Source organism: Cupressus sempervirens, chromosome 9 (assembly GCF_028749045.1).
Source record: "Cupressus sempervirens isolate cs-2001-9-10 chromosome 9, ASM2874904v1, whole genome shotgun sequence".
NCBI lineage: Eukaryota > Viridiplantae > Streptophyta > Pinopsida > Cupressales > Cupressaceae > Cupressus > Cupressus sempervirens.
The window spans coordinates 405,955,490-405,968,413 of NC_143126.1; the positions used below are offsets into that span (position 1 = coordinate 405,955,490).

Here is a 12,924-nt window from a genome sequence, read left to right on the forward strand (position 1 = left end):
CTCTAATTTCCCATATGGGCTCAAATTTTAAGCTGTTCCCCTTGTATTGATTTCTTACAGCCTCTTTGGTCCTATCCATGGCCTCAAAAAAGGACCCTATTGGGGTTTGTTCCCCATCTACCAAGGGGAGAACTTTAACCAAGGTCTTCACCACCTACAATTGAAACATAGAAAATGATTATCATTAATTAGAGAGTAGGGTTATAAATTAATAATGAAAGACTTGATTATTGTATACAAAAACTTAAATATTCAACTTTTGAAGTTTATAAGTTACCTCCACAATTTTTGTAGCTAGATAAAAAAAGTACTTGTCAAAGACAATGCGTGCAACACTTTGTCTATCGGAATTCTTTGAATAACTTGACTCTAGCCATGGTGGACTCACAAACATTTGCCTCAAAGTATTCATAGAAAAAACACTTTGCAACATTAAGAAAATTGTTGCAAACCTTGTGACCGCAGGTCTAATCAACTCCTTCCCATGGGTGAAGTTTCTCATCAAGCGAAGGACCCAAGGGTGATTGTAAAAATATTTTGTTATCTTCCTTGCATTCTCTATAACTAGTCTCATCCAATCCAATTTCCCTATATCCTCCAAAAGAAGGTCAATTACATGCATTGCACAAGGAGACCAAATGAGTGTGCTATGCTTTTCTTGTAAGATCCTACCGGCTGCCACGTATGCCGCTGCATTGTTGGTTATTATTTGTGCCCTATTTTCAGCCCCAACCTCCATCCCAACATTCTCTAGCATTGGAGCCAAAGTTTCAACCATTTTTACCTTGTTTGAGGCAATCCAAGGATTTAAGGACTATAAGAAATACTTATTTTATCCTTGCAAGAAACCAAAAAATTGGTGATGGTATGATTTCTTCCATTTGTCCATCCATCTAAAGGTATGGTGCAGCCATACTATTTCCATTGTAATTTTTGTTCTTCAACCACGTCTTTAGCCCTCGAAACAATATCTTTGAGCAATCTGCAAGCACAAAAAAAAAATGGCATTAAGTACACAACTTTGATTTAAAAAAATTACATTCAACAAAAAATAAGTAAATTGTAAAACTGGAAAAGTATTAAGATTTGAAACAACTAAACTAATCTCCCACTCAAGTCTGCATGAGTGGATGGCTTGTAGCCCTTTCTTGCTACTGTACAATGACTCACAAAAATTCAAAAAATATGGACTTGTTCCAACATTGAAGGAGATGTTAAAAATCAAAAAACGATGCATTGAATATCAACTTGCCGATGCACATAACTGTTCCATCTAGTACCCTCTAGTGATGGTTGTGCTTCAGGGGTGTTTCTATGCACAAATAAACGATCTAGAGAAGATTTCTGTGGTCTACTAGGACCAGTGGAAGTGGAAGATGAGTGCATGGTAGGTGTGTGGATCCGTGGACCATGAAGAGAGCCCACTATGCCCTCAACTTCTGTTTCTTCATCAAGGTTGACTGAGATACCCAGTGACAACCTACATCATTTCATTATGATCATTGGTTTAACATAATCCAAAGTCCAAACTAATAATGGTGATTATTCTTAATGGATGACATACCTCGTGATTTAGAAATGGTTGACCTCATTGCCAATTTATCCCTCTCTTCTCAACTAATTCTCTTTTTGGGCACTAAGCAAGGCAAGCATCTCTCTTTTTATTTCCTCAGTGGTCGCATCACAAATCCTTGTGTCATGCTTTTTTATCCCAGCAAGGTGGTACCTCAAATGAGATATGCCTTTACGTATTTGTTCTTCATATTTTATGCATATCACACTATTATACTCAGTTCCTTTGAACCCATATTTCCATGCCTCCTCTCTAGCCCCTTTAAGGCACGTGCCTACAAATCCAGATGGACATGCACCTATGGGGCCACTGGTAGATGCTGCAACTGAGCTAGTTGTAGAAGAATCCATATTTTCCATTTAATGTAAAATCAACCTACACATACAAAACACAATTACGATATTAGATAGTTTCTATATACTCTCTCTTCCATCTTTTTCTAATGGTCTCTCGTTTTGTAATGTTTCCATAAACTCCTCTCCGTTATGGAAACTCTCTTTTTCACTCTACAAGAATGTTTCTATTTCCTCTCCCTTGTTCGTTATAGGAACATTCTCTTGTATCCTGTATATATAAATCATTCATGATCTTTGTTTAATAACACATTCATTGTTTTACCATAATATGGTATCAGAGAAAATTCTTGGCCTCTTCGAAATTTTTTAATTTCTTTTTTCAAATTACTAGTTTAAAATTTTTGAAATATTTGCCCAAGTGTATTCAAAATTTGCATCTTTTTTTCCTCCAAATTTGACTAGGGATTTGGCATCCAATTTTTTTCTCCAAATATCTGAGCTTTCATGACTGCCTCTAGTTCTTGCACTTTCAGCTAGTGTTTCTACTCGTCAGATCATACTGAAATTTTATTTTAATTGTAGATTAGAACTAAGGTGTTCCAGATCTCAACTAGGTCACTCTTTGATGTTTCTTGGTGCATCATTTCCGTGCCTCAATTTTTGAGCCAACAAATTCAGAATCTAATTTTAGATTTTTTTTTAGTTTTTCGTGTTCTCTTTTGGGTGTGCTTTCATTTTTTGGGGTCTTTTGTTAATTTGTCTCGAAGTTCGTGCCTTTTCAGATATTTACGTTTTTTGCATCAAAAATGTGTCATGGCCCTCACTAATCTTCTCTTAGAAGGCAGTCAACAATTTAACGGAAATAACTACAACACCTGAAAGCAGAGAATGATGACAATCTTCGAGTACTATCGCCTTGAGGTGCTTGTTTTGGGTACCGAGACTTGTCCTACCATAGTCGATACTACTCAAGAGAAATTTGATGAGAGTAATCATGAAACGGTTATGCTTATTAAGCTTTCAATTATTGATGATTAGTTGCCTCAAGTACCTAAAAGTAGAGAACGATGAAAATCTTTGAGCACCCTTGCCTTGAGGCGCTTTTTCTGAGTACCGAGACTCGTCCTACTATAGTTGATGCTTCTCAAGAGATTATTGATGATTAGTTGCCTTAAGTGCCTCTCGACAAGACCATTGTAGAGATCTGGAAAATACTAAACGATCTCCATGAGACATTAGATAAAAGCAGAACCTTATTTCTGAAGAATCAACTATTCTCCATGATTATGGATGAGCACATGTCCTGACAAGACCATCTTCTGAAGATTAAGGACATCAAAGATCAGCTTGAGGCCATTGGCTATAAAATAGAGGAAGAGGACATGGTGGTCATTACTCTAAAAAACCTACCTCTGTCCAATGAGCATTTTATTGAGATGTTCAACATTATTGCAACTAATGTTGACATGAAGTTCTTAGATCTGTGCACCAAACTTGTACATCAGTATCTTTGGAAACACCAGTTTGGTAGCAGTGCTCCTTCATCCTCCTCAAAACAAGCGTTTCCCGCCCAATCCTTTCACAAGGATAAAGGCTCATCTCAGTCATCTACTTAGTCTCAAAATTACTCCAAGAAGAAGCAAATCTGGTGCAACTATTGCCACAAATTTGGTCATGTGATCCAAGAATGGAAGCAGGGTGGATCCCAACCATAGACCAACATTGCAAAACATTTAGACCTCTATGATCAACCCGAGGTTGCCTTTTTCACTTTTTGAGGACATGCAAGTTTCTAATTTTTTGAAGATAGATTGACCATTAAGGGAGGGTATTACGATATTAGATAGCTTCTATTTATTCTCTGTTTCATCTTTTTCTAATGGTCACTCGTTTTGTAATGTTTTCATAAACTCCTCTTCGTCATGGAAACTTTCTTTTCCACCCTACAAGAATGTTTCTATTTCCTCTCTCCTGTTCGTTATAGAAACATTCTCTTATATCTTGTATATATAGATCATTCATGATCTTTCTTTAATAACAAATTCATTATTTTACCATAATACATTGAAGCCACAAATTTAGAATCTTAGTAAACATATTTAGGAACAAACTAAACTAGATTATAGCTTTAAATAAGTTTTAAAACAAGCTGAAACTTGAAAGGCAAAAAACAAAAATGTGTTAGCTTTTGAAATTATTGAGAAAACAATGATTTTTTTGGGAAAAATTGCAAAACATGGTGTTAGATCTTAGTCATTACGCTTTAAAATGTGTTAGAGGACATTGCAAATGGTATTCTAGAGTCAATAGAGTTACATGCAACTAAGAGAAGACAAAACAATTTTTAACTTGAAATAAAAAAGAATTTAGAAAACTTGTGAATCCGGACTTGCTTGAAAAGAGCTTTGAATCTGCTTCAATCCACTTGCAATCTATCTTTAAGGCTGCCAAACACTATTTCTCTCCTCCACAACCTTTCTTCTCTCTTCCAAGCACAATAGAATGAAAGATAAAATGAAATTAGGTATGTTGCTAGGCATCCTGTATTGAAAACAGTTAGTTATTGCGCTAAGTTGGCAATTTCTTGGCGATATGTTACCATTTTCTGGATGAGAAATTTAAAACTTCTTGGCCGAGAACCTGGCACAAAAACCTTGAGTTTTCTCGCTGTGCTGAAAATCTCGTGAGAAGTTGGTATATCTGCTACTTGTCGTCGAGAATTTGAACTATGATTTAAACTGCCACGAATGTGTTCCTGGTAATGATTAGCATCAGTTTGGAAGGTTTTAAGAGTGCCACATAGGTCTGAAGGAGTCTGAGCAGCAATCATATCAACTGGTCTACATTTACTTATTGCCATATAAATCTGAAAATACATAAATAAGTTCAAACTGCTTTGAAAGTGAATCTGGGTGTTATTTTTGGACTGCAACATCATTCTAGGGAAAACGCACATCCATAAGCAACAACATTTTGGTGTAGTACCAGTGGTGGGTGTGCTGATTATAACTCAGGTCCATTTTGGGAGAACCACAGCTAGAGTTTGGAAGGATTAAAATCACTGAAAGTGTGTTTAGAAAGCAACCTTCATGTAATCTGTGCAATTTGGTATGTTAAGTTTGCATTTAACATTGTTATTATAAACAAAGATAATTTTGCTGTCAAAATAATAGAGATTTCAGATTGCTGTTAGTACTGCAGTTGCTCATTATTAGTTATTGTTATTCATTCCTCTCATATGTTAGCATATTCAAAATCAGAACTGCATATTGAGAACAAATCCGAAACTAGTAATTAGCTTGCATCCCAACTGTTTGACAAAATTACACTGATTAGAAGGCACGAAAAATATTGATTAGATCAAAGGGGTATCTTTTGAGCTGATCTTCTGAGAGTGATTATATCTATCTAACTATATAATGTGGAGTAGAGGGGATTATCAAACAATATGAAACACAGTAATAGTATACATGGAAATATATCGTGTGAGAAAATTGTTATAACTACTTGTGAAAGAAGATAACTTCATTTTTTATCTTAAAAGTGTCTCAGTATTTTACAAGCATATAATATGGATATATGATGTATGCAACAATTTTTTTTGAAAGTCATTTTTAAGTGGTGTAAGACTTGGTAACCTACTTCAAGCCATGATTCAACTATAAGAATAGAAAGTCAGCACTTAATTTAGTTAAGCAATTAAACTTGGAAAATCTCTTGGAATGCTTTCATTATTGATGGCGATACTTGCATAACCTGGTCTTGTTTTGCAAATATCAATTGAGCATTTAGCTATATGGTTTCCTGCATGACATTTTGTTTGACCTAAAATTAATATTGTCTTGTAGCAAAAACTCTATTAATAGGATTCCTTGCTGTCCAAGTATCAGGATAAGTTTAGAAATATGGTAGCTATCGATGGAAAAACAACACTTCGTACTGAGGCATTTCAGTCTTCTAAAATCCGGTTCCTACGAAGTTTGCTAATCAGTGGCGATGATTCGATGAAGGTGCGTCTTGGATTTAACACTCAGTTGTAGTGGTTCTTTTGCTTTAGTTTCTGTTCGGCAACATGATCAAACTCAATAAATAAAAGACAATTATGTAAAAGAAACATGGTTGTAAATGAAGTGTTTGTGGTATACCTCTTTTTTGCAGAGATAATGACTTATTGTCAACTTTGTAGTGTACAATAAATCTCAATTCAGATTTAAGTAGAGGTAAAGAATTCATTTGAGGATGAGTGCTTATGAACTCTAGGTTGAGCTTATTCTCTCTAGAAAATCTGGTAATAAATAATGTGCTTATTTTGGATATGGTAGTTTATATGTTTTGGGCAGTGGTTATGAAATCAACTATTTGAACACTTTACCTATTTCCTTTGTTATTTGGTGAATTCAAAGTATTTTTTGGAGGCTTAAGGATAGATTATTTTGCATATGAGCCGTGGCTGCCATTCAATTCAAATTTCTTTTGAATGTTCAGTTTGTTTTCTTGCTAATTACATTACGAGTTTAGTATACTTGTGTTTGTAAAGTTTAACAGTTTTCTTGTTTAAAATGCCTTCATAGCTTGTATGTTTGTAATTAACTGATTTAGTTGTTAAAGTGGTGTTACCATTGTTTACAGGTTATGAAATTTCCTTCCATATTGTATCATGGTATTTCATCTTTTAGCAATTAATGATCCTTGATGGTTTTTCTATTGACTGGGCATCTCACACTTATTTCTTACGATTGAATCTCATGCATTGGAATGTTTTTTTTCTTTGTGCTGAGATAATCCTTAACTCAATATAGTTCTTAGCTTACTTACAAATGGATCAATACAGAGATTAAATCTATGGTAAAAGCATGTGACTTCTTCCTTTTGCCAAGGATTCTGTGAACTTTAACAAGTTAAAATAAAATAACTTCTTGTAGTTGGGTGATTAAATAACAGATGTTTAATTATTTCTGGATTTGACATTCACTTTTTTTTTGCAAATCTTGTATGTGTTAATTGTTTATGCTCCAGAACATTGCATTTCTTTACATCGTCCTACTTTTACATTGCTTTTAAAGTGGTCAGCCATAGCTTTTAGGTTCTGTTTCTATTCTTGTGCTCTGAGTGATGAAGGTTACATGACATAATTAGCTTACTTACAAATGGATCAATACAGAGATTAAACCTATGGTAAAAGCGTGTGACTTCTTCCTATTGCCAAGGATTCTTAAAATAAAATAACTTCTTATAGTTGGGTGATTAAATAACAGATGTTTAATTATATCTGGATTCGAAATTCACTTTTTTTTTTTGTAAATCTTGTATGTATTAATTGTTTATACTCCAGAACATTGCATTTCTTTACATCGGCCTACTTTTACATTGCTTTTAAAGTGGTCAGCCATAGCTTTTAGGTTCTGTTCCTATTCTTGCGCTCTGAGTGATGAAGATTACATGACATAATCAATTCCTGAAGTAATTTATTTAGATTGAAGTACATTACTATGCAAGGATACATGCAATTTCTTGGATTTTGGAAAACTATTTTTTTCTTATTTTACATCAATTAATCAGAAGATAGACTGGGTGAACTTTAGCCATTGTTCTAGGCCTTTTAAAGGGGTATTTTGTAATGATAGGAACTTGCTGTGCTGAATGGTTATTTTAGTTTTAATTAAGATAGATGCGAAATCTCTGTAGACTCATACTCTGTAAATACTAACTATATATTGTTCGTGTTTTGTTTAAGGTGTTGAATGATATATAAATTTATGTGATCTTGGCAATAAATTTTTTGATTTCATATTTGTAAACAATGAACAATTAGTCAGACTCACTTATTTGTGGCTAAGATAGACAAGGGAGTTCTAAAGACAGTAACAATAGAGAGTTATTCAAATAATGAGATTTGAATGTATACCAGTGAGCCCCACCCCCACCTTGGAATACTAATATCTAATGCTCAAAAATAAATTAGTAATAAGATCTCCTGGATCGAATTGTTCCTTTCTGCATTCCATTTGCATTGTAATCATGAAATGAAATCGATCACTTGACGCTTTTGTCTCATGTCTCCTATATTCTTAATGAAAGAAGTTATGAGATGAGCATGAGATCTCTGTTTTGATCCTTTCATTGAATGGACTTCAGGTTGATTCAAATCTTCAGTAGATATAGATATTCATATATATATACACATGCAACTCTCTCTCTCTCTCTCTCTCTCTCTCTCTCTCCCTCTCTCTCTCTCTCTCTCTCTCTCTCCGGCCTCTCCTTCCCCCTTCCCCCCAAATGAAGACATACATATAGATACATACTCTGGTTTCCATTTGCCATATCACCATTTTCTATGGGTCTTTTAAACAATTTTGAATTTTTTGGTACTTGTAATACATGAAATCATCATTTTGACGTGTTCACGTTAGCCTCCCTTGTTTATGAGGAAATATTATATCTCATCAATCAAAAATTGCATTATATAAACAAAAAGTTCAAAAAAAATTGCTGAACCAAAAAATGAGAAGATTCTACTGGTATTTTGATCAAAAAGTCCAACCCTAGTAGCCCTTGGAAGAGTCCCCAGATTCTAAAATCTGCTTCTTCATTTGTACTATCAAAATTATTATGTTCCAAGATTGATTACTTCTCTCTATTACATTACATTGCATGATGATTTTTTGTTTGATTGGTAATAATATTGATTTTATTAAATAAAGTTGAAATTTTTAATTAAAAATTTCATCAGCTTCGGCCATCCCAAATAAATCATAACGTAGAGTCCTTTCAGACAGATTTAAACAATGCAACCAGATCCCAAAAAAATGGAGAAAAACACCAGATTTTGAGGTTTTACAAAACTGCCATTAATGGCCAAAGATCTGACTAATCCCAGTGACAAACGGAAAACCCTGGCTATAGAACTGATAATATTAAAAAAAAAAGAACCACTACATTATACAGACCTACCTAGCCACCTGACTACTGTTACCAATTTAACATGCCTTTTAAATTGTTATGTTTTACGCTAAATGGATTATGTTTTATCTGATGACCAAATGTGTTTAGCTATTGAGAGTATATAGTACAGAACGAAAAGAATGCAGCAAACAAAGTACAGGAAGCATAAGAAAGAGGATTGACCACTTTCAGGATACAAGTACCAAAAAATAATACTTTTTACTCAAGTATTTAAAAAAATATTTTTTACAAAGTGTTCATATTTACACAGTACTTGAATACAATGCATTCAGATATTACTAGTGCTCTCAGCTCCTAACATAAATATCTGAATTAAACACATTGAACAAATAGAAAAGTACTGAAAAAGAGATAGAAAGGAAAGGCATCCATTGCCTGAATGGAAAGTTGTTGCGTTGAACGCTGGAGGGCTGATCCCGCATCTCCATCCGAGAGTAAAACCTGCAAAAAATGAATAAAGAAATGGATCAGTTCATACGAACTGAGCAATGGAAGACTTTCCTATCATCTATACTTTGCTGTTTATACAAAATGGTCATCCAGATAACTATGCTAAAAGGCGAGGCAGTAAGAAAATCTGAAGAAAATAAAACATGTTTATTAATGAATTTGTTCCATGTGCAGATACAGGTATGAAGACTTGAGGCTATAGAAGGATCATGCGTACATTACATGCATGAAGCCTTTTGGCTGAGATTGTTCGGGCAAAGACAGAAGATATTGGGGAGGCTGTCGAGGGGGCATACATAAGTTACAAGTATGGGACCTTCTGGTTAAACCAATGTAGCTGATTGAAGACATTGAGGAGATCATAGAAAGGACGTGCATAAATTACAAGTACGAAACTTTCTGGTCAAATCAAGGAGTGACAAAGACAAAGCACGAGAGGAGATCGTCTAGGGGGCATACATAAGTTCAAGTATGGGACCTTCCGGTCAAATCATGAAGGACATGAAAGGTTTCAAAAATCTGAAGCTAAAGGAATTTCAATTATTTTTTGCAAGTATATTTCAGCATATATCAAGAAAAGTACAGGTACAATTAGTCATAAGGTCGATCAGAATTACCTATCAGTGCTGTATCAAAGGGAAGAGAAAGGAAATCTGCCACAAGAAAATCAAATTTCTATGAGCAAAGAAAAGTGCTAAAAACCTATGAGCTTCATATGACATATGGGAGTCACGAACTCCTGTTCGAACTCCATAAGTAATGGATCAACATGCTGAGAAAAATAAATACTTAAATGATCATCAAATGCTCAGAACAGAAGGAACAAAATTACATATCAATCATTTCAAACTACAGAATACGATGGAAGTTACAGAATGCTGCTAAACTAGAAGTGTACATGCTGAATGTTCTGTTATCAGAATGGTGGATATCAACAGATAAGGGTTTGAACCTCATTTTTATGCCAAGAAGAGTGATCAGCATCTAATAAATTTTACAAGAGAAGGGTCTTGTTCTGCCAAGTCAAAATCGCTATGTGAAATATTTTGAATGAGTTCTTACATATTTCAATGGTGAAGTTCAAACTGTAAGGATGTGCATATTGCGGGAATTTCGTCTTCATAAATGGCCATACTGGTTTCGGCCTTCTATTACAGTATCTGATCATAAAGGATTAAGGGATCTTGCAAAATCAGAGGGGTGACTTCAAGGTCTATTTTCATGATTGACACGGAGTTTTTACTATTGGCTGAACACAAAAAATGATGGAAAACATGGCAGAAAATCTCAGATAGATGAAAAGAAAAGAAGAAGACAGTGAACGCAATGCAAGAACCCAAATAACGATATGATAAGGAGAAGAAAATATTTTTTATATAACTGTGCTTCTACATTACAATGGTAAAAGAAAATATGTAAGTTTCAGATTTACCTCTGTAATATGGTAAGGAAAGCTTTTAAATCCATTTCTTTCACTTAAGCATCATACCCCAACAAGGCAAAAAACGGCATCTATAGTCACAAGACAGCAAGAGAAATAACCAGTGAAGCTGCCATTCAAAGAAAAATGGCCTCCAACAGCAACTCGAGCCCAAGCTCAAAACGTCACAAACAACTCGTGCCAAGGATGAAACCCCAACAACAATGATGGAGCGCACGACAAGTATGAATGCCCAGAAATGAGAATATGGCGTGCATAACAGAGAAGAACCATAATAAAGTTCAAAAATCACGCCCAGATTTGATGCAAAATCTTACCATCAATAGCAATAGAATGCCATTCAAAGCCAACACTGCCCAGTATCAAACAAAAAACTCACTACTGGAAGAGAGAATGCCCGAAAAATCCCGAAAAATTCGCGGCCAGCATGATAAAATCGACCATCAGCGCATATAAATAACCACTGCTGTCAAAGCAAGCAGGAAAACAGTCCAAAGCCCACCAGTAAGAGAAGAAAATCTGTAGACATTCATCCATGGCGGCTAGGGTTTGATGAAAACCTTTTCATTTTTTTTTCCTCACGCAAAGCAGCAAACAAAACACCAAAAATGCCTTTTACAAATGCTTTGGAAGTATTTCATAAATCCGCCCTTTTCTATTTTTAATAGAGTTTCGGGTCCGGGTCATATAAGTCTGAGCATTTTTTTTAACTTCATATAGATTTTGGATAAATCTATTATATGTATTATGCCAAATTCATTAAGGCATATAGATACATTAAGAATAGTAAAAGATATATATTATAAATATTATATATATTAAATAAATTATGACTCAATATTTATCTAATATATATAATACTTATTAATATATTTAATATTCCTTTCGTTATTTTTAACTAATGCTGATATGTTTTAAAAAATAAAAATAATAATAATAATAAAAGTTATTAAAACATATCAATATTAATTAAAAATAATAAAAGAACTTTTGTAAAATTAATAAATTCAAAGGCTATAATTATAAGACCTTTAATTTTATTAATTAATTAAAGGGAATTAAAAAGAAGTTTTAAATGCCTAAAAACGGGGGAAAGAAGAGGTTTAGTTAACACTTGGAGATGAGATATTTATGGAGGTCAAGTGCGTTTCAAGATTCTCATGCGTTAATGGGATTATTTTATGATATTTTTAGCATCTTATGGGGTAGTTAACATCAGTTATGCATGCAGTTCAGATGGAGGGCTTATTTTATGCATATATTGCATAATTTGGAGCATTTTCACATGCTATTTTTGAGGGTTATTCAGTTTATCCGAGTTTGAGTTTTTGTGCATGATTTTTGAGAGTTAAAGGCAGTTTTGAGTTATCTAGTAGTTGTGCAGGTGGTTGAGTGCAGTTTTCAGAGGATTTCATTGTTTTCATCATTTTTTGGTGATTTTTTCTAGGCAGGAGTTTGTAATCCGAGTTAGGGTTATTCTTCTATATATTGTACTTTCACCTCATTATGGGGGACCTTTCGGATTTAGATTTTTTGCAGATTGCAGATTTTGAGTTGATTGTAAGGGCACTTGTGATAGAGAATATTCTTCCAGCATTGATTATAGAGATACAACGGTTCCTTATCATAGATTCTTGTATAATTTTGTGAATTCCTTGCTTTAATGTTGTGTTCGCCTTCATTATAGTTACGTTCCTAGTTGCAGATTTGAATTGTGATACATGTAATTGCAGGTCTATGTTTGTGATTATTGTTTTCTTGCAAAAAAATGGTGAAACTTAGGTATCCCTTTTAAAGCAGGAGATCCCAATCCTTACATAGAAACACTGTTGTGATTACGTGATTGTCTGGTATTGTGAAACAATTGTCTTTTCGTAGTTTGTGCTGAAGTAATCAAAATTACATTAATAACCATCGGTGTATCACCTCACTTAGATTAGTTTTAATTATTCATTCATTCATCTCTTACCCTTATCTCGAGTACAATTTAGGATTAGGTGATCACAACTTAGGAACCGGCCTAATTTTCAGAGATTCTTCTCTCGTTTTAGGACAACCCACCACCCGAGAGAGTTTTCGCTGATTCATAGGATAGCTTGATTTTACATCTCGCTAAAGGCGCAAAATCCTGATAGACAACAACTACATATCAACAATATGAAAAAAACATTGCAAATGACCGAAATGCCGAGGAGACAATC

At 34.2% G+C, this 12,924-nt stretch overlaps 1 protein-coding gene across 4 annotated transcripts in view; it reads left to right on the forward strand.

The window, feature by feature from the left end:
* HY2 (phytochromobilin:ferredoxin oxidoreductase, chloroplast / phytochromobilin synthase (HY2)) overlaps positions 1-12,924 on the forward strand; it is a 181,371-nt gene that overhangs the window by 63,751 nt on the left and 104,696 nt on the right. For all 4 annotated transcript variants that reach the window (XM_089800364.1, XM_089800366.1, XM_089800365.1 and 1 more), the window contains exon 2: positions 5,760-5,879. In XM_089800364.1, the coding sequence (XP_089656490.1) occupies positions 5,760-5,879 (120 nt within the window). The remainder of the gene's footprint in view (positions 1-5,759; positions 5,880-12,924) is intronic.